This window comes from Taeniopygia guttata, chromosome 34 (genome assembly GCF_048771995.1).
Source record: "Taeniopygia guttata chromosome 34, bTaeGut7.mat, whole genome shotgun sequence".
Classification (NCBI taxonomy): domain Eukaryota; kingdom Metazoa; phylum Chordata; class Aves; order Passeriformes; family Estrildidae; genus Taeniopygia; species Taeniopygia guttata.
The window spans coordinates 2,628,024-2,650,000 of record NC_133059.1 but is presented as its reverse complement, the minus strand read 5'-3'; the positions used below and the strand labels follow the sequence as shown (position 1 = coordinate 2,650,000).

The window sequence follows — 21,977 nt, the reverse complement described above, 5'->3', positions numbered from 1 at the left end:
TGGGTGGTCGTGGTCTGGTTGGTGGGTGGGGAGGAGAGGTGGGATGGCCTTGGAGGTGGAGGTGGACCGAGAGGTGGACAAGGGGTGGAGAAAGGATGGAGAAAGGATGGACAAGGGATGGAGAAAGGGATGGACAATGGATGGACAAGGGATGGACAAGGGATGGACACGGGATGAAGAAAGGATGAACGATGGATGGAGAAAGGATGGAGAAAGGATGGACATGGAATGGACAATGGATGGAGAAAGGATGGAGAAAGGATGGACAATGGATGGAGAAAGGAATGGAGAAAGGGATGGACAAGGGATGGAGAAAGGATGGACATGGGATGGACACAGGATGGACAAATGGGTGGGACACCCCTGGACAAAGGGGTGGACCAAGGGGTGGACAATGGATGGACCAAGAGGTGGGACACCCCTGGACAATGGTGTGGACCAAGGGGTGGACAATGGATGGACAAAGGGGTGGGACACCCCTGGACATGGGGGTGGACCAAGGATGGACAATGGATGGACAAAGATCGACAAAGAGATGGACAAAGGATGGACAAAGGGGTGGACAGAAGGACGGGACATCCATGGGCAGTGGGGTGGACCAAGGGGTGGACAATGGATGGACCAAGGGGTGGACACCTGGTGGAGCTGGGCATGGAGACCCGCAGGACTCGGGTCAGCCCCACCTTCCCGATGCGCTTCCCCTCCACCGCCAGCGCCTTCATCTTGGAGAAGTAGTGGTAGAAGGACACCACGTAGGTGATGATGGACTTCTCGTCGGGGTCCTCCATGTTGACGTCTGGTGGGGGGCAGAAGGTCAGGACCCCTCCCCGGAGCTCCACCCCGGGACCACCAGGGATGGTCCCACCAAAGCCGGGCTGATCCCTCAGCCGTGACCCTTCCCAGAAGAAACCTCACCCCAAAAAAACCGGACAGTGGAGATGACCCCACCCCGTGTGGCCGGAGAGATGGACAGGTGGACAGGTGGACAGATGGATGGACAGGTGGACAGGTGGACACATGGACAGATGGACAGATGGACAGATGGATGGACAGGTGGACAGATGGACAGATGGACAGGTGGACAGATGGATGGACAGGTGGACAGATGGACAGATGGGCAGATGGACAGGTGGACAGGTGGACAGATGGACAGATGGACGGATGGACAGATGGATGGACAGGTGGACAGATGGACAGATGGACAGGTGGACAGGTGGACAGATGGATGGACAGGTGGACAGATGGACAGATGGACAGATGGATGGACAGGTGGACAGGTGGATGGATGGACAGGTGGACAGGTGGATGGATGGACAGATGGACAGATGGACAGGTGGATGGACAGATGGACAGGTGGACAGGTGGACAGGTGGACAGATGGACAGGTGGACAGATGGACAGATGGATGGACAGATGGACAGGTGGACAGATGGACAGGTGGACAGGTGGACAGGTGGACAGATGGACAGGTGGACAGGTGGACAGATGGACATGTGGACAGATGGACAGATGGACAGGTGGGAAGGTGGACAGATGGACGGGTGGACAGATGGACAGGTGGACAGATGGACAGGTGGACAGGTGGACAGATGGATGGACGGGTGGACAGATGGACAGATGGACAGATGGACAGGTGGACAGATGGACAGGTGGACAGGTGGATGGACAGATGGACAGATGGACAGATGGACAGATGGACAGGTGGACAGATGGACAGGTGGACAAGTGGACAGGTGGATGGACAGATGGACAGGTGGATGGACAGATGGACAGGTGGATGGACAGATGGACAGGTGGACAGGTGGATGGACAGATGGACAGGTGGATGGACAGATGGACAGGTGGATGGACAGGTGGACAGATGGACAGATGGACAGGTGGATGGACAGATGGACAGGTGGACAGACGGACAGGTGGACAGGTGGACAGCCCTGTCCATACCCTCGGGGTCCAGCAGCTTGCTCAGCCCCAGGTGCTGCTCGGCCGTGTTGAAGGCCTGCTGGAGGTTGTAGGTGGCGTTGGACTTGGTCAACTTGTGGAAGTCGATGAGATCCGGCCTGGGGTGGGGTGGACACGGTCACCTCACCCACCAACCCCTCAGAGGTGACCTCAGCATCCAGGAGGTCCCACCCGTGTCCACCCCGCCGGCGCTGACCGGTGCCGGTGGATGAGGGCGTTGAAGGCCAGGCCGTCCCTCCAGCTGGTGGTGAAGTTCTGGATGTTGACCTCAGGGTAGCTGTGGAGGACACCGGGGGTCACCAGGGGTCACCAGGGGTCAGCAGACCTCCTGGTGGGTCCACACCACCACCTGAGGTCCTCACCCCGCCGTCTTCATCTGGCACCAGAGCAGCAGCGCGTCCTTGGCCGAGCGCGTCTCCCGGTTGTCCTCGGTCTTGATCTTGATCACCTGGATCTGGGGGAGGAACCGTCAGGAGACACCTGGGACGGGGAGGAGGAGGACAACCGGGGGACACGGAGAGGACCCCGGTGGCACCTGGAAGCGCAGGATGATGGTCCAGATGAGGCCGAGGGTCAGGCGGTGGTTGCCGTCCACGATGTCGTGGGAGCCGACGTTCTCCAGGTGGACGCGCTGCTCCTTGAGGAACTGCAGGGCCTTGTCCACGTTCTCCAGGGAGTGGATCCGCATCCGGCCCCGCGTCGGCTTGGGCTGGGGGACACGGGGACCTCCGGCTCGGAGAAGGTCCTGCCACCCCACCCCACCCCACCAGAACCAGAAACAGAACCAGAACCAGAACCAGGCCCAGACTGGGGATGGTGTAGAGGTCCCAGTTCCACCCAAACTGGGGATGGTGGGAGCTGGAGATGGTGGGAGCTGGAGATGGTGAGGAGGTCCCAGTTCCACCCCAAACTGGAGATGGTGGGAGCTGGAGATGGTGAGGAGGTCCCAGTTCCACCCAAACTGGGGATGGTGGGAGCTGGAGATGGTGAGGAGGTCCCAGTTCCACCCAAACTGGGGATGGTGGGAGCTGGAGATGGTGGGAGGAGGTCCCAGTTCCACCCAAACTGGAGATGGTGGGAGCTGGAGATGGTGAGGAGGTCCCAGTTCCACCCAAACTGGTGATGGTGGGAGCTGGAGATGGTGGGAGCTGGGGATGGTGAGGAGGTCCCAGTTCCACCCAAACTGCTGATGGTGGGAGATGGAGATGGTGAGGAGGTCCCAGTTCCACCCAAACTGGGGATGGTGGGAGCTGGAGATGGTGAGGAGGTCCCAGTTCCACCCAAACTGGGGATGGTGGGAGCTGGAGATGGTGAGGAGGTCCCAGTTCCACCCAAACTGGTGATGGTGGGAGCTGGAGATGGTGGGAGCTGGAGATGGTGAGGAGGTCCCAGTTCCACCCCAAGTGGTGATGGTGGGAGATGGAGATGGTGAGGAGGTCCCAGTTCCACCCAAACTGGGGATGGTGGGAGCTGGGGATGGTGAGGAGGTCCCAGTTCCACCCAAACTGGGGGTGCTGCTCATGGCGATGATGATGATGAAGGTGGTGGTGGTGGTGATGATGGTGGTGGTGATGATGGTGGTGGTGATGATGGTCATGAAGACAATGATCTGCTCATGGCAATGGCGACAATCACGATGATGATGATGATGATGATGATCCTCATAATGACGGTCATGGAGATGATGATGATGATGATGATGATGATCCTCATGATGACGGTCATGGAGATGATGATGATGATCCTCATAATGACGGTCATGGAGATGATGGTGATGATGATGAAGACGACAGAGAACGATGATGATGATGATGATGATGCCACTCATGACGATGACGATGAAGACGATAGAGAACGATGATGCCACTCATGATGATGATGATGATGAAGATGATAGAGAATGATGATGATGATGATGATGCCACTCATGACGATGACGATGATGAAGAAGATGATAGAGAATGATGATGATGATGATGATGATGATGATGGAGAACGATGATGATGATGATGAAGATGATGGAGACTGATGATGATGCCTCTCATGACGATGATGATGATGAAGACGATCGAGAACGATGATGATGCCACTCATGACAATGATGATGATGAGGAAGACGATAGAGAACGATGATGATGATGATGCCACTCATGACGATGACGATGATGATGAAGATGATGGAGACTGATGATGATGACACTCATGATGATGACGATGATGATGATGAAGACGATAGAGAACAATGATGACGATGCCACTCATGACGATGATGATGATGATGATGAAGACGATAGAGAACGATGATGATGATGATGCCACTCATGACGATGACGATGATGAAGACGACAGAGAACGATGATGATGCCACTCATGACGATGATGATGGTGATGATGATGATGATGATGATGCCACTCATGGCGATGATGATGATGAGGAAGATTATAGAGAACGATGATGACGATGATGCCTCTCATGGCAACGATGATAATGATGATGATGATGGAGAATGATGATGATGATGCCACTCATGATGATGACGATGATGAAGATGATAGAGAACGATGATGACGATGATGCCTCTCATGGCCATGATGATGATGATGATGATGATGATGATGGAGAATGATGATGACGATGCCACTCATGATGATGACGATGACAACGACGACAATGGCCATGAGGATGAAGGTGATGGAAAAGGATGATGATGATGATGATGCCACTCATGATGATGATGATGATGAAGATGATAGAGAGCGATGATGATGATGCCACTCATGACGATGATGATGATGATGATGATGATGAATGATGATGATGATGCCACCCATGATGGTGACGATGACAACGACGACAATGGCCATGAGGATGAAGGTGATGGAAAAGGATGATGATGATGATGATGATGATGATGCAGCACTCGTGGCAATGATGACAGCAGAAGATGGCAATGACAATGACGATGACGATGACGATGACGATGAAGACGCCGCGTGGGTCTCCTCACCAGGGTCTCCCCCGAGAGCACCTCGAGCAGCCGCGTCAGCACGAAGCCGTCGCGCAGGTCCGAGTAGAGGTCCCCGACGCGGCAGGCGGCGCGCGCCAGGTGGGCGTTCACCCACTTGGTGAAGGTCTTCTTCTGCACCGCGTCCCGCTCGTCTGGGGGGACACCGAGGTCACCCCAAATCCACCCCAAATCCACCCTAAAATCACCCCAAAACCACCCTGAGACCCCAAATCCACCCTGAGACCCTCATGGGACTCAGGAACCTCCAGGTGGACCTTCACCCACTTGGTGAAGGTCTTCTCCTTCAGTGTGTTCTGCTTGTCCAGGGGACATCGAGGTCACCCCAAATCAAACCCAAATCCACCCTAAAACCACCCCAAATCCACCCTGAGACCCCAAATCCACCCTGAGGTCCTCATGGGATTCAGGAGCCTCCAGGTGGACCTTCACCCACTTGGTGAAGGTCTTCTTCTGCACCGCGTCCCGCTCATCTGGGAGACATCGAGGTCACCCCAAATCCACCCCAAATCCACCCTAAAATCACCCCAAACCACCCTGAGACCCCAAATCCACCCTGAGACCCCAATTCCATCCTGAGACCCCAAATCCACCCTGAGGTCCTCATGGGACTCAGGAGGCTCCAGGTGGACCTTCACCCACTTGGTGAAGGTCTTCTCCTCCACCATGTCCTGCTCGTCTGGAAGACACCGAGGTCACCCCAAATCCACCCCAAATCCACCCAAACCCACCCCAAATCCATCCTGAGACCCCAAATCCACCCTGAGGTCCTCATGGGACTCAGGAGCCTCCAGGTGGACCTTCACCACTTGATGAAGGTCTTCTCCTTCGCTGTGTCCTGCTCGTCTGGGGGGACATCGAGGTCACCCCAAATCCACCCAAACCCATCCTGAGACCCCAAATCCACCCTGAGACCCCAAATCCACCATGAGCTCCTCATGGGACTCAGGAGCCTCCAGGTGGACCTTCACCCACTTGGTGAAGTTCTTCTTCTGCACCACGTCCCACTCGTCTGGGGGGACACCGAGGTCACCCCAAATCCACCCTAAAATCACCCCAAATCCACCCTGAGGTCCTCATGGGACTCAGGAGCCTCCAGGTGGACCTTCACCCACTTGATGAAGGTCTTCTCCTCCACCGTGTCCTGCTCATCTGGGGTCACACAGAGGTCACCCAAATCCACCCCAAACCCATCGTGAGACCCCAAATCCACCCTGAGACCCCAAATCCACCATGAGCCTCTCATGGGACTCAGGAGCCTCCAGGTGGACCTTCACCATGTGCTGAAGGTCTTCTCCTGCTCTCCAAACCCACCCCAAGATCCCCGTGAGACCCAAACCTTTGGGTTTTTTGGGGGATTGAGAAGATTTTTTGGGGTTTTTTTGGGTGTTGAGAAGTTTCTTCAGGATTTTTTGGGGGGTTTTGGGGTTTTTGGGGGGCTGAGAAGATTTTTTGGGTTTTTTTGGGGGGTTGAGAAGATTTTTTGGGATTTTTTGGGGGGTTTTGGGGTTTTTTGGGGGGCTGAGAAGATTTTTTTGGGTTTTTTGGGTGTTGAGAAGATTTTTTGGGGTTTTTTCATGGGATTTGTTTTGGGTTTTTTTGGTGGGTGAAAGGATCGGGAAATTTTTCGGGGAATATTTTGATTTTTTTGGGGCAGAATATTTCAATTTTTTTGGGAAATATTTCGATTTTTTGGAAATATTTCGATTTTTTGGGTTTTTTTTTTTTGGGTTTTTTTGGGGGGGGGTCTCACGCACCAGCCAGGGCCTTGATCCGGGAGCACTCGAAGATTTTGGGGTCCCCCCAGGCGCGGGGCTCCGGGGGGGGGTCCCAGGGGCCGTTGTTGTTGTTGGGGGGAGGGGCGGCCTCCGCGTTGTCCACCTCGGCCGCCATGGGGGGCGGGGGGGGTCCCCAAAATTGGGGAGGGGTCCCACAGCCGGCTCAGGGGGGCCTGGAAGAGATTTGGGGGGGGATTGAGATTCTGGGGGGGCAGAGATCAAAATCTCCCCAAAATACCCCCAAAAATCCCCCTGAAACCCCCAAAATCCCCCCAAAATTCCCCCTGAGACCCCCAAAATCCCCCTAAAATTCCCCGAGACCCCCAAAATCCCCCCAAAATCCCCCCAAATTCCCCCTAAGACCCCCAAATTCCCCCCCAAATCCACCCCGAGACCCCCAAAATCCCCCCCAAAATCCCCCTGAGACCCCCAAATTCCCCCAAAATCCCCCTGAGACCCCCAAATTCCCCCCCAAATCCACCCCGAGACCCCCAAAATCCCCCCCAAAATCCCCCTGAGACCCCCAAATTCCCCCCCAAATCCACCCCGAGACCCCCAAAATCCCCCCAAAATTCCCCCTAACACCCCCAAATTCCCCCCAAAATCCACCCCGAGAGCTCCAAAATCCCCTCAAAATACCCAAGACCCCCAAATTCCCCCCAAAACTCCTCCTAAGACCCCCAAATTCCCCCCAAAATCCACCCCGAGAGCTCCAAAATCCCCTCAAAATACCCAAGACCCCCAAATTCCCCCCAAAACTCCTCCTAAGACCCCCAAATTCCCCCCAAAATCCACCCCAAGACCCCCAAAATCCCCCCAAAATCCCCCTGAGACCCCCAAAATCCCCCCAAAATTCCCCCCGAGACCCCCAAAATTCCCCCTAAGACCCCCAAAATCCCCCCCAAAATCCCCCCTAAAACCTCCCCAAAATCCCCCCCGAGACCTCCAAAATCCCCAAATCCACCCCGAGACCCCCAAAATACCCCCAAAATACCCCCTGAGACCCCCAAAATCTCCCCCAAAATTCCCCCTAAGACCCCCCGAGACCTCCAAAATCCCCAAATCCCTCCTGAGACCCCCAAAATCCCCCCAAAATACCCCCTGAGACCCCCAAAATCACCCCAAAATTCCATCTGAGACCACCAAAATCTCCCCAAAATCCCCCCTAAATCCTCCCCCAAATCCCCCCCGAGACCTCCAAAATCCCCAAATCGCTCCCGAGACCCCCAAAACCCCCTCAAAATACCCCCTGAGACCCCCAAAATTACCCCAAAATTCCATCTGAGACCACCAAAATCCCCCGAGACCCCCCAAAATTCTCTGAGACCCCAAAATTCATTGAGACACCCCCCCGAGACCCCCAAAATTCAATGAGACCCCTCCCCAAAATTCTCTAAGACCCCAAAATCCATTGAGAATCCCCCTGAGACCCCCAAAATCCACTCATGACCCCCGCCAAAACCCCCAAAATCCCCCAAGACCCCCCCAAAATTCTCTGAGACCCCCAAAATCCCCCCAGAACCCCCCCTGAGCCCCCCAAAATCCTCTGAGAATCCCCAGGACCCCCCCAAAATCTGCCCCAGGACCTCCAGCAAACCCCAAAATTCCCCAAATCCCCCCAAATCCCCCCATAGCCCCCCTAAAACCCCCTCAAAACACTCAAGACCCCCCAAAAAGACCCCAAGACCCCCAAGACCTCCAGAAACCCCCCAAAAATCCCCCAAAGTCCCTAAAATTCTACAAAATTCTTCATTAATTCCCCCCAAAAATCCCCCAAAACCCCCCAAAATTCTCCCGGAAGCCTCTAAAATGCCCCCCAAATCCCCCCCAAATCCCCTAAAATTCCCCCAATCCTCCATAAAATTCCCCTAAAATCCCCCAAAATTGCCTAACATGCCCCCAAAAATCCCCCCAAATCCCCTAAAATTCCCCCCAAATGCCCCCAAAAATCCCCCCAAATCCCCTAAAATTCCCCCCAAATGCCCTCAAATCCCCTAAAATTCCCCCAAAATCCCCTAAAATTCCCCCCAAATCCCCCCACATCCTCAAAACATCCCCGCTAAAATCCCCCAAAATGCCCAAAAATCCCCCCCAATCTACCTAAACTCCCCCAAAATCCCCCAAATCCCCTAAAATTCCCCCAAAATCCCCCAAATCCCCCTCCCCCCCAGGCCCGGCCCCTCCCTCCCGTGACCTTGAGGGACCCCTCCCCATCCCCCACCCCAGGCCCTTCCCGGGACCCCCCAAATCCTCCCAAAAAACCCCAAAATCCCCCCCGGGGACCCCCCAAACCCCCTCCCCCACCCCCATCCCCATCACCTGCCGGGCCGGGCCGGGAATTCCGGGAATTCCGGGAAGGAATTTTGGGAATTCTGGGAATTCTGGGAATGCGGGGATGGGGGGAGGGGTCCCGGGGAGGGGTCCCCGGATTTTTGGGGGGGTTTGGGGGGGGTTGGGGGGGGGGAGGGGTCGCTGCCGCCGCCGCCGATTCCCGCCCGCAGCGCGCGACGCCGCTCGCGCCCCTCCCCCACCCCGCGGGACAAGCCCCGCCCCCAAAATTCCCAAAAAATTCCCCAAAAATTCCCAAATCGCTCCCAAAGCGGGATGGGGAACGGGTGGTGTTACCCCGGAACTGCCTTTATCCCGAATTTCCCCCCTGATCCCAAATTTCTGTTATCCCAAAATTCCCATTATCCAGGAATTTCTGTTATCCCAAAATTCCCGTTATCCCAAAATTCCCATTACCCTGGAATTTCTGTTATCCCAAAATTCCCATTATCCAAAAATTCCCATTATCCAGGAATTTCTGTTATCCCAAAATTCCCATTATCCAGGAATTTCTGATATCCCGGAATTCCCGTTATCCCAAAATTCCCATTACCCTGGAATTCCTGTTATCCCAAAATTCCCATTTTCCTGGAATTTCTGGTATCCCAAAATTCCCATTATCCAGGAATTTCTGTTATCCCAAAATTCCCATTATCCAGGAATTTCTGTTATCCCCAAATTTCCCGTTATCCCAAAATTCCCATTATCCAGGAATTCCTGTTATCCCAAAATTCCCATTATCCAGGAATTCCTGTTATCCCAAAATTCCCATTACCCTGGAATTTCTGTTATCCCCAAATTCCCGTTATCCCAAAATTCCCATTACCCTGGAATTTCTGTTATCCAGGAATTCCTGTTATCCCAAAATTCCCGTTATCCCAAAATTCCCATTACCCTGGAATTTCTGTTATCCAGGAATTCCTGTTATCCCAAAATTCCCGTTATCCCAAAATTCCCATTACCCAGGAATTTCTGTTATCCCCAAATTCCCGTTATCCCAAAATTCCTGTTATCCTGGAATTTCTGTTATCCCAGTTTTTTGTCACTGTTATCCCAAAATTCCCATTCTTTTGGTATTCCCGTTATCCCAAAATTCCCATTATCCAGGAATTTGTTATCCCAAATTCCCATTATCCCAAAACTCCCGTTATCCTGGAATTTATTATCCCAAATTTCCCATTATCCAGGAATTTGTTATCCCAAATTTCCCATTATCCCAAAATTCCCGTTATCCAGGAATTTCTGTTATCCCAAAATTCCCGTTATCCCAAAATTCCTGTTATCCCAAAATTCCCATTATCCAGGAATTTGTTATCCCAAAATTCCCATTATCCAGGAATTTCTGTTATCCCCAAATTTCCCGTTATCCCAAAATTCCCATTATCCAGGAATTTCTGTTATCCCAAATTTCCCATTATCCCAAAATTCCCATTATCCAGGAATTTCTGTTATCCCCAAATTCTCGTTATCCCAAAATTCCCATTTTCCTGGAATTTCTGTTATCCCAAAATTCCCGTTATCCCAAAATTCCCATTATCCTGGAATTCCTGTTAACCCAGAATTCCCATTACCCTGGAATTCCCGTTATCCCAAAATTCCTGTTATCCTGGAATTTCTGTTATCCCAGTTTTTTGTCACTGTTATCCCAAAATTCCCATTCTTCTGGTATTCCTGTTATCCCAGAATTCCCATTCTTCTGATATTCCCGATTTCCCCATTATCCCATTCCCATTATCCCATTCCCATTATCCCATTCCCATTATCCCAGTTCCCATTATCCCAGTTTCCCATCCATTATCCCAGTTCCCATTATCCCAGTTCCCATTATCCCAGTTCCCATTATCCCATTCCCATTATCCCAGTCCCCATTATCCCAGTTTCCCATCCATTATCCCAGTTCCCATTATCCCAGTCCCCATTATCCCATTCCCATTATCCCAGTCCCCATTATCCCATTCCCATTATCCCATTCCCATTATCCCAGTCCCCATTATCCCATTCCCATTATCCCAGTTCCCATTATCCCAGTTCCCATTATCCCATTCCCATTATCCCAGTTCCCATTATCCCAGTTCCCATTATCCCATTCCCATTATCCCAGTCCCCATTATCCCAGTTCCCATTATCCCATTCCCATTATCCCAATTTCCCCATTATCCCAGTTCCCATTATCCCAGTTTCCCATCCATTATCCCAGTTTCCCATCCATTATCCCATTCCCATTATCCCAGTTTCTCCCCCATTATCCCAGTTCCCATTATCCCAGTCCCCATTATCCCACTTTCCCATTATCCCATTCCCATTATCCCAGTTCCCATTATCCCAGTTCCCATTATCCCAGTCCCCATTATCCCAATTTCCCCATTATCCCATTCCCATTATCCCAGTCCCCATTATCCCAGTTCCCATTATCCCAGTTCCCATTATCCCATTCCCATTATCCCAGTTCCCATTATCCCAGTTCCCATTATCCCATTCCCATTATCCCATTCCCATTATCCCAGTCCCCATTATCCCAGTTCCCATTATCCCAGTTCCCATTATCCCAGTCCCCATTATCCCATTCCCATTATCCCAGTCCCCATTATCCCATTCCCATTATCCCATTCCCATTATCCCAGTCCCCATTATCCCAGTTCCCATTATCCCATTCCCATTATCCCAGTTCCCATTATCCCAGTTCCCATTATCCCCATTCCCATTATCCCAGTCCCCATTATCCCAGTTCCCATTATCCCAGTCCCCATTATCCCATTCCCATTATCCCAGTTCCCATTATCCCAGTTCCCATTATCCCATTCCCATTATCCCATTCCCATTATCCCATTCCCATTATCCCATTCCCATTATCCCAGTTCCCATTATCCCATTCCCATTATCCCAGTTCCCATTATCCCATTCCCATTATCCCATTCCCATTATCCCAGTTCCCATTATCCCAGTCCCCATTATCCCATTCCCATTATCCCAGTTCCCATTATCCCAGTTCCCATTATCCCATTCCCATTATCCCAGTTCCCATTATCCCAGTTCCCATTATCCCAGTTCCCATTATCCCAGTCCCCATTATCCCAGTCCCCATTATCCCAGTTCCCATTATCCCATTCCCATTATCCCATTCCCATTATCCCATTCCCATTATCCCAGTTCCCATTATCCCAGTTCCCATTATCCCATTCCCATTATCCCAGTTCCCATTATCCCAGTTCCCATTATCCCAGTCCCCATTATCCCATTCCCATTATCCCAGTCTCCCCCATTATCCCATTCCCATTATCCCAGTCCCCATTATCCCATTCCCATTATCCCATTCCCATTATCCCATTCCCATTATCCCAGTCCCCATTATCCCAGTCCCATTATCCCATTCCCATTATCCCAGTTCCCATTATCCCATTCCCATTATCCCAGTCCCCATTATCCCAGTTCCCATTATCCCAGTTCCCATTATCCCAGTCCCCATTATCCCAGTTCCCATTATCCCATTCCCATTATCCCAGTCCCCATTATCCCAGTCCCCATTATCCCATTCCCATTATCCCATTCCCATTATCCCAGTCCCCATTATCCCAGTCCCCATTATCCCAGTTCCCATTATCCCAGTCCCCATTATCCCAGTCCCCATTATCCCAGTCCCATTATCCCAGTTCCCATTATCCCAGTCCCCATTATCCCAGTCCCCATTATCCCAGTTCCCATTATCCCAGTTTCTCCCCCATTATCCCAGTTCCCATTATCCCAGTTCCCATTATCCCAGTTCCCATTATCCCAGTTTCCCATCCATTATCCCAGTTTCCCATCCCTTATCCCAGTTTCCCATCCCTTATCCCAGTTTCCCATCCCTTATCCCAGTTTCCCCCATTATCCCAGTTCCCATTATCCCAGTTTCCCATCCCTTATCCCAGTTTCCCATCCCTTATCCCAGTTCCCATTATCCCAGTTTCCCATCCCTTATCCCAGTTTCCCATCCATTATCCCAGTTTCCCATCCATTATCCCTGTTCCCATTATCCCCATTCCCATTATCCCAGTTTCCCATCCCTTATCCCAGTTTCCCATCCCTTATCCCAGTTTCCACCCTTTATTCCGTGCTCCCCAGCAATCCCAGTTTTTCACAATACCTGAGAGACTGGGATCCTATGGAATGGGATAAACTAGAATGGGATAAACTGGACTGGGAGAGCCTGAAATGGGATCATATGGAACTGGGATCCTATAGAATGGGATAAAAAAGGGAATAGGATCAAACATGGACTGGGATCCTATGGATTGGGATTATATGGAACTAGGATCATATGGAACGGGATAAACTGGACAGGGATTATATGGAACTGGGATGCTATGGACTGGGAAAACTGGGAGAAACTGGACTGGGGCCCTATGGATCTGGGATCCTATGGACTGGGATGAACTGGACTGGGATAAAATCGGGAATGGGATCAAATAAGGACAGGGAATGTATGGACAGGGATGAACTGGACTGAGATTGCATAAGGCCCTCGGATTCCATGCAATTGGGATCCTATGGACTGGGATAAACTGGACCGGGATTATATGGAATTGGGATCCTATGGACTGGGATAAACTGGACTGGGATTAATTGGAATTGAGATCCTATGGAACAGAATAAACTGGACTGGGATAGCCTGGAATGGAATGGAATCAAATACGGCCCTATGGGACCCTATGGACTGGGATTATATGGAACTGGGATCATATGGACTGGGATTAAACAGGGAATGTGATTAAATAGGGCCTGGGACTCTATGGACTGGGATTATATGGATCTGGGATCCTGTGGACTAGGAGAAACTGGGACAAACTGGACTGGGATTATATGGAACTGGGATCCTATGGACTGGGATAAACTGGACTGGGATTAATTGGAATTGAGATCCTATGGAACGGAATAAACTGGACTGGGATAGCCTGGAATGGAATGGGATCAAATACGGCCCTATGGGACCCTATGGACTGGGATTATATGGAACTGGGATCATATAGACTGGGATTAAACAGGGAATGTGATTAAATAGGGCCTGGGACTCTATGGACTTGGATTATATGGATCTGGGATCCTATGGACTAGGAGAAACTGGGCTAAACTGGACTGGGATTATATGGAACTGGGATCCTATGGACGGGGCTAATCTGGGCTAAACTGGGATCAGTTATGGACTGGGATCAAATAGGGACTGGGATCGACTAGAGATTGGGATCAACTAGAAATTGGGATCCTATGGATTTGGATAAACTGGACTGGGATTATATGGAATTGAGATCCTATGGAACGGAATAAACTGGCCTGGGATAGTCTGGAATGGAATGGAATCAAATAGGGCCGGGAACCCTATGGACTGGGATTATATGGATCTGGGATCCTATAGACTGGGATTAAACAGGGAAGGTGATTAAATAGGGCCTGGGACTCTATGGACTGGGATTATATGGATCTGGGATCCTATGGACTGGGAGAAACTGGGACAAACTGGACTGGGATTATATGGAACTGGGATCCTATGGACGGGGCTAATCTGGGCTAAACTGGGATCAGTTATGGACTGGGATCAGTTATGGACTGGGATCAAACAGGGACTGGGATCGACTAGAGATTGGGATCAACTAGAGATTGGGATCCTATGGATTTGGATAAACTGGACTGGGATTAATTGGAATTGAGATCCTATGGAACGGAATAAACTGGCCTGGGATAGCCTGGAATGGAATGGAATCAAATACGGCCCTATGGGACCCTATGGACTGGGATTATATGGAATTGGGATCCTATGGACTAGGAGAAACTGGGACAAACTGGACTGGGATTATATGGAACTGAGATCCTATGGACTGGGATGAACTGGACTGGGATAAAATTGGGAATGGGATCAAATAAGGACAGGGAATGTATGGACAGGGATGAACTGGACTGAGATTGCATAAGGCCCTCGGATTCCATGGAATTGGGATCCTATGGACTGGGATAAATTGGACTGGGATTATATGGAATTGAGATCCTATGGAACAGAATAAACTGGCCTGGGATAGTCTGGAATGGAATGGAATCAAATAGGGCCGGGAACCCTATGGACTGGGATTATATGGATCTGGTATCCTATGGACTGGGACAGCCTGGAATGGAATGGAATGGAATCAAATATGGCCCTATGGGACCCTATGGACTGGGATTATATGGAACTGGGATCATATAGACTGGGATTAAACAGGGATTGTGATTAAATAGGGCCTGGGACCCTATGGACTTGGATTATATGGATCTGGGATCCTATGGACTAGGAGAAACTGGGACAAACTGGACTGGGATTATATGGAACTGGGATCCTATGGACTGGGAGAAACTGGGACAAACTGGACTGGGATTATATGGAACTGGGATCCTATGGACTGGGAGAAACTGGGACAAACTGGACTGGGATTATATGGAACTGGGATCCTATGGACGGGGCTAATCTGGGCTAAACTGGGATCAGTTATGGACTGGGATCAGTTATGGACTGGGATCAAATAGGGACTGGGATCGACTAGAGATTGGGATCAACTAGAGATTGGGATCCTATGGACTGGGATAAACCGGACTGGGATTATATGGAATTGAGATCCTATGGAACGGAATAAACTGGCCTGGGATAGCCTGGAATGGAATGGAATCAAATACGGCCCTATGGGACCCTATGGACTGGGATTATATGGATCTGGGATCCTATGGACTGGGATAGCCTGGACTGGGCTAAACTGGACTGGGATTATATGGAACTGGGATCCTATAGACTGGGATAGCCTGGACGGGGATAAACCGGACTGGGATTATATGGAACTGGGATCCTATGGACTGGGATAAATTGGACTGGGATTAATTGGAATTGAGATCCTATGGAACGGAATAAACTGGCTGGGATAGCCTGGAATGGAATGGAATCAAATACGGCCCTATGGGACCCTATGGACTGGGATTATATGGAACTGGGATCCGAGTGACTGGGATTAAACAGGGAATGTGATTAAATAGGGCCTGGGACTCTATGGACTTGGATTATATGGATCTGGGATCCTATGGACTGGGAGAAACTGGGCTAAACTGGACTGGCATTATATGGAACTGGGATCCTATGGACTGGGATTATATGGAACTAGGATCATATGGAACGGGATAAACCGGACAGGGATTATATGGAACTGGGATCCTATGGACTGGGAGAAACTGGGAGAAACTGGACTGGGGTCCTATGGATCTGGGATCCTATGGACTGGGACGAACTGGACTGGGATAAAATCGGGAATGGGATCAAATAAGGACAGGGAATGTATGGACAGGGATGAACTGGACTGAGATTGCATAAGGCCCTCGGATTCCATGGAATTGGGATCCTATGGACTGGGATAAACTGGACCGGGATTATATGGAATTGGGATCCTATGGACTGGGATAAACTGGACTGGGATTAATTGGAATTGAGATCCTATGGAACAGAATAAACTGGACTGGGATAGCCTGGAATGGAATGGAATCAAATACGGCCCTATGGGACCCTATGGACTGGGATTATATGGAATTGGGATCATATAGACTGGGATTAAACAGGGAATGTGATTAAATAGGGCCTGGGACTCTATGGACTTGGATTATATGGATCTGGGATCCTATGGACTAGGAGAAACTGGGACAAACTGGACTGGGATTATATGGAACTGGGATCCTATGGACGGGGCTAATCTGGGCTAAACTGGGATCAGTTATGGACTGGGATCAAATAGGGACTGGGATCAAATAGGGACTGGGATCAACTAGAGATTGGGATCAACTAGAGATTGGGATCCTATGGACTGGGATAAACTGGACTGGGATTAATTGGAATTGAGATCCTATGGAACAGAATAAACTGGCCTGGGATAGCCTGGAATGGAATGGAATCAAATACGGCCCTATGGGACCCTATGGACTGGGATTATATGGAACTGGGATCCTATGGACTGGGATTAAACAGGGAATGTGATTGAATAGGGCCTGGGACTCTATGGACTTGGATTATATGGATCTGGGATCCTATGGACTAGGAGAAACTGGGACAAACTGGACTGGGATTATACGGAACTGGGATCCTATGGACGGGGCTAATCTGGGCTAAACTGGGATCAGTTATGGACTGGGATCAAATAGGGACTGGGATCAACTAGAGATTGGGATCAACTAGAGATTGGGATCCTATGGATTTGGATAAACTGGACTGGGATTAATTGGAATTGAGATCCTATGGAACAGAATAAACTGGACTGGGATAGTCTGGAATGGAATGGAATCAAATAGGGCCGGGAACCCTATGGACTGGGATTATATGGAACTGGGATCATATAGACTGGGATTAAACAGGGAATGTGATTAAATAGGGCCTGGGACTCTATGGACTTGGATTACATGGATCTGGGATCCTATGGACTAGGAGAAACTGGGACAAACTGGACTGGGATTATATGGAACTGGGATCCTATGGACTGGGAGAAACTGGGACAAACTGGACTGGGATTATATGGAACGGAGATCCTATGGACGGGGCTAATCTGGGCTAAACTGGGATCAGTTATGGACTGGGATCAGTTATGGACTGGGATCAAATTGGGACTGGGATCGACTAGAGATTGGGATCAACTAGAGATTGGGATCCTATGGATTTGGATAAACTGGACTGGGATTAATTGGAATTGAGATCCTATGGAACGGAATAAACTGGCCTGGGATAGCCTGGAACGGAATGGAATCAAATACGGCCCTATGGGACCCTACGGACTGGGATTATATGGATCTGGGATCATATAGACTGGGATTAAACAGGGAATGTGATTAAATAGGGCCTGGGACTCTATGGACTTGGATTATATGGATCTGGGATCCTATGGACTGGGAGAAACTGGGACAAACTGGACTGGGATTATATGGAACTGGGATCCTATGGACGGGGCTAATCTGGGCTAAACTGGAGTGGGATTATATGGAACTAGGATCATATAGACTGGGATTAAACAGGGAATGTGATTAAATAGGGCCTGGGACTCTATGGACTTGGATTATATGGATCTGGGATCCTATGGACTGGGAGAAACTGGGACAAACTGGACTGGGATTATATGGAACTGGGATCCTATGGACGGGGCTAATCTGGGCTAAACTGGAGTGGGATTATATGGAACTGGGATCCTATGGACGGGACTAATCTGGGCTAAACTAGACTGGGATTATATGGAACTGGGATCCTATGGACTGGGATAAAAAGGGGAATGGGATCAAATAACGACTGGGACCCTATGGATGAGGTTAAACTGGACTGGGATAAAATAGGGAATGGGGTCACATAAAAACTGGGACCATATGGACTGGGATGAACTGGAATGGATTTATATGGCACTCGGGTTACATGGAACTGGGATCCTATGGAGCGGGATAAAATAGCGACTGGGACCCTGTGGAATGCGATCCTATGGATTGGGACCATACAGACCGGGATAACCTGGCCTGGGGTCCTACAGACTGGGACTGCACAGACTGGGACCATATGGATCAGGACCAGACAGACTGGGATAAACAGGACTGAGATGACATGGACTGGGATCCTACAGACATGGGCCGGACAAATCCCAGTACAAACTGGGATGGCATGGAACAGCAGGGGTGAAGAAGGAGAGCGAGTAGGGCTGGAAAGAGGAGAAGGAAATGGGGAAAGTGAGGAGATTCCCCTCACGGTCCCGCCCTTTCCTCGCCTCCTTTCCCCTCACGGTCCCGCCCTTTCCTCGCCCCTTTCCCCTCACGGTCCCTCCCTTTCCTCGCCCCTTTCCCCTCACGGTCCCGCCCTTTCCTCGCCCCTTTCCCCTCACGGTCCCGCCATTTCCTCGCCCCTTTCCCCTCACGGTCCCGCCCTTTCCTCGCCCCCTTTCCCCTCACGGTCCCGCCCGTTCCTCGCCCCATTTCCCCTCACGGTTCGGCCCTTTCCTCGCCCCTTTCCCCTCACGGTTCGGCCCTTTCCTCGCCCCTTTCCCCTCACGGTCCCGCCCTTTCCTCGGCCCTTTCCCCTCACGGTCCCGCCCTTTCCTCGCCCCCTTTCCCCTCACGGTCCCGCCCGTTTCTCGCTCTCTTTCCCCTCACGATTCGGCCTTCGGGAGCGGGGATTGTGTGGGGCACTATGGTGTCAGTACAAAGCCAGTACAGTCCCATTCGATCCCAGAATGATCCCGGTATGATCCCAGTACGATGCCAGTACAGTCCCAGTCACTCCCAGTAGGATCCCAGTAGGATTCCGGTAAGAGCCCAGTCCCTGCCGGTGCTGCCGGGGAGGAGGAGGGGAGGGATGAAGGAGGAGAAGGAGGTGGGGATAGCGAGGGGGAGGACGGGGAAGGAGGAGCGGGGATGGAAGGGAAGGGATAAAGGAGGACAGGCGGGAGGGGACGGGACACAGGAGGAGGAGGAGCGATGGAAGATGAGGGATGAGGGAGGAGAAGGCGGCGGGATTAGAGAGCGGGAGGAGGGGAAGGAAGGGGAGGGAGGGAAGGGCAGGGATGGAGGAGGAGCGGGAGGTGGGCTTAGGGAGGAGGAGGAGGAGGAAAGGGGATGGAAGAGGAGGAGCGGCAGGAAGAGGAAGAGGAGGGACAAAGCGGATCGAACAGGGCAGAGGAATCACGCGGTCGAGCCCTGCCTGAATTCGCAGCCCCCACCTGTGGGATCATCGCCCCCATCCCGCAGGTGAGCGGGGAGGGGGAGCTCGGGCCCGATCTCCCGGGGGGTGCCTGGGTTGGGTTTTTTGGGGGGATGTTTGGAGAAGGAAGAACTGCGAAGCTGAGCGGAAAAGGCCCCTTGGGGGGACTCCTTGGAGCCCCTGCAGCCCAGAGCAGAGAAGGAGGGGTGGGAGCAGGGACGGGGAACTCCCGGGAGGCTTTTTCAGGGCTGGATCTCGGTGTTCGGGAGGTTTTTATGGAGCCCAGGAGGGCAGGGACTTCCAGAGATGGACTGGGGCTTCCAACTCCACGTGCTCATCCCTTGTTTTCCCCAAACCAGGAGTTCCCATTCCCAGCCCCTGGGAGGCTGCGAGGAAGAGGAAGAGCCTCTCCTTGTCCTTCCTCCCCCAGGGCAGGAGCTGAGGATGGAGAGCAGGGAGGACAAATCCCCGCGGCAGAACCTGGTGGGAGAGGCCGTTTTGAGCGGCTCCACGGCGCAGGAACCCGACGGGGAGGAAAAGCCCCGGAGATCCCGCACGAGGAGGGGCTGCAAAGGCAGATCGCGGGGATCTGAGGGGGAAAGACCCACCCTGGGCCGGGGAGGCGGCCGGAGATGGAGCCAGAGCTCGGAGCTGGGGGAACCTGAGCAGCTCCATGATGGGGAGAAGCCCCACAAGTGCTCGGAGTGTGGGAAGGGCTTCAGGCGGAGTGGTGATCTGATCAAGCACCAGAGGATCCACACCGGGGAGAGGCCCTACGCGTGTTCCAAGTGTGGGAAGAGGTTTCAGACCAGCTCCCATCTCCTCCAGCACTATTGGATTCACACGGAGGAGAGGCCCTTCTGCTGCCCCGACTGTGGGAAGGGATTCAGGAGTAACTCAGACCTCATCAAGCACCGGAGGATCCACACTGGGGAGAGGCCCTACGAGTGTTCTCAGTGTGGGAAGAGATTCTCAGAGAACACCGGACTGAAGAAGCACCAGAGGATCCACACTGGGGAGAGGCCCTACGAGTGTTCTGAGTGTGGGAAGACGTTTCAGAGCAGCTCCTGTCTCTTCCGGCACTATCAGAGTCACACAGAGGAGAGGCCATTCTGCTGCCCCGACTGCGGGAAGGGATTCAGGCAGAACTCAGACCTCATCAAGCACCGGAGGATCCACACTGGGGAGAGGCCCTATGAGTGTTCTGAGTGTGGGAAGAGATTTTCAGACAGCTCCAGCCTGATGAGGCACCAGGTGATCCACACCGGGGAGAGGCCCTACGAATGTTCTGAGTGTGGGAAGAGATTCTCAGAGAGCTCTCACTTGACCCGACACCAACGTACTCACCGGTAAGAGAAGCCCTTCGAGTGCCCCAAGTGCGAGAAGAGCTAAACTCCATCCCACACTGGAGGACCCACACTGGGCACAGCCCTGGTGACCCACATTCCCTGTGATCCATGTTGGGAACACACCTGGCTGCTTCTCCTTTTGTGTTTACCTGCATTGTTTTCTGTTCTCAAGCCCTCTGTGCTCCGAAAGCCAAGAGGGATGGATCTTTCACCTCAAAACCACTCACATCCCACTGAAAACAACTGAATTTTAACCCTCAGAGACTCAATCCCACCTCAAATTGCTTGTTCCCACCTCAAAAATAAACTCAATCCCACGCCAAACTCACTCGATTCCACAGCTGCCAGGGTGAGATGGGTCTGGGAGGAGACTGGGAGAAGTGGGATCCCAATTTAGAGCGATGGGATGGGGATTGTGTGGGGCTGGGTGGCTGCGATGTATTTGATAACAAATAAAACTTTCAGACTTACTGATTTCTTTGCCGTTCATTCCCAGTCCGTGGCAGTTCTGTTTACAGAGCGCCGCCTCACAGAGCGTCCCCTCACAGTTCCGCCCTTGGCCTGAGCTCGGCCCTTTCCCCTCACGGTCCCGCCCTTTCCTCGCCCCTTTCCCCTCACGGTCCCGCCATTTCCTCGCCCCTTTCCCCTCACGGTCCCGCCCTTTCCTCGCCCCTTTCCCCTCACGGTCCCGCCCTTTCCTCGCCCCTTTCCCCTCACGGTCCCGCCCTTTCCTCGCCCTCTTTCCCCTCACGGTCCCGCCATTTCCTCGCCCCTTTCCCCTCACGGTCCCGCCCTTTCCTCGCCCCCTTTCCCCTCACGGTTCGGCCTTCGGGAGCGGGGATT

The 21,977-nt window shown here is 51.9% G+C and overlaps 3 protein-coding genes across 6 annotated transcripts in view; 1 reads left to right on the top strand and 2 right to left on the bottom strand.

The window, feature by feature from the left end:
- SPTBN4 (spectrin beta, non-erythrocytic 4) overlaps positions 1 to 6,894 on the bottom strand; it is a 64,106-nt gene extending 57,212 nt beyond the window's left edge. For 2 of the 4 annotated variants that reach the window (XM_072920968.1, XM_072920970.1), the window contains exons 1-7: positions 6,744 to 6,894; positions 4,969 to 5,120; positions 2,495 to 2,668; positions 2,322 to 2,413; positions 2,156 to 2,236; positions 1,942 to 2,057; positions 684 to 796 (exon numbers count right to left, since the gene is read on the bottom strand). In XM_072920968.1, the coding sequence (XP_072777069.1) occupies positions 684 to 796; positions 1,942 to 2,057; positions 2,156 to 2,236; positions 2,322 to 2,413; positions 2,495 to 2,668; positions 4,969 to 5,120; positions 6,744 to 6,879 (864 nt within the window). In that variant the 5' untranslated portion in view covers positions 6,880 to 6,894. Of the gene's footprint in view, positions 1 to 683; positions 797 to 1,941; positions 2,058 to 2,155; positions 2,237 to 2,321; positions 2,414 to 2,494; positions 3,572 to 4,968; positions 5,121 to 6,743 lie in introns of those variants that run through there. The other 2 variants (XM_072920966.1, XM_072920967.1) reach the window with 1 other exon arrangement.
- The window catches only part of LOC121468955 (uncharacterized), a 2,238,800-nt gene that overhangs the window by 62,590 nt on the left and 2,154,233 nt on the right, over positions 1 to 21,977 (bottom strand). The window lies entirely within an intron of this gene.
- ZNF565 (zinc finger protein 565) lies at positions 19,441 to 21,608 on the top strand. The gene is made up of 2 exons (XM_041712612.2): positions 19,441 to 19,832; positions 20,145 to 21,608. Exons 1-2 carry the CDS (start codon positions 19,441 to 19,443, stop codon positions 21,136 to 21,138), a joined length of 1,386 nt encoding a protein of 461 aa, XP_041568546.2. The 3' UTR covers positions 21,139 to 21,608.

Coding starts and splice junctions, on each gene's coding strand:
- ZNF565 (XM_041712612.2), top strand. CDS start 19,441: ATGAAGGAGGAGAAGGAGGTGGGGATAGCGAGGGGGAGGACGGGGAAG. Junction 19,833..20,144: donor TCATCGCCCCCATCCCGCAG/GTGAGCGGGGAG, acceptor TCCCCAAACCAG/GAGTTCCCATTCCCAGCCCC.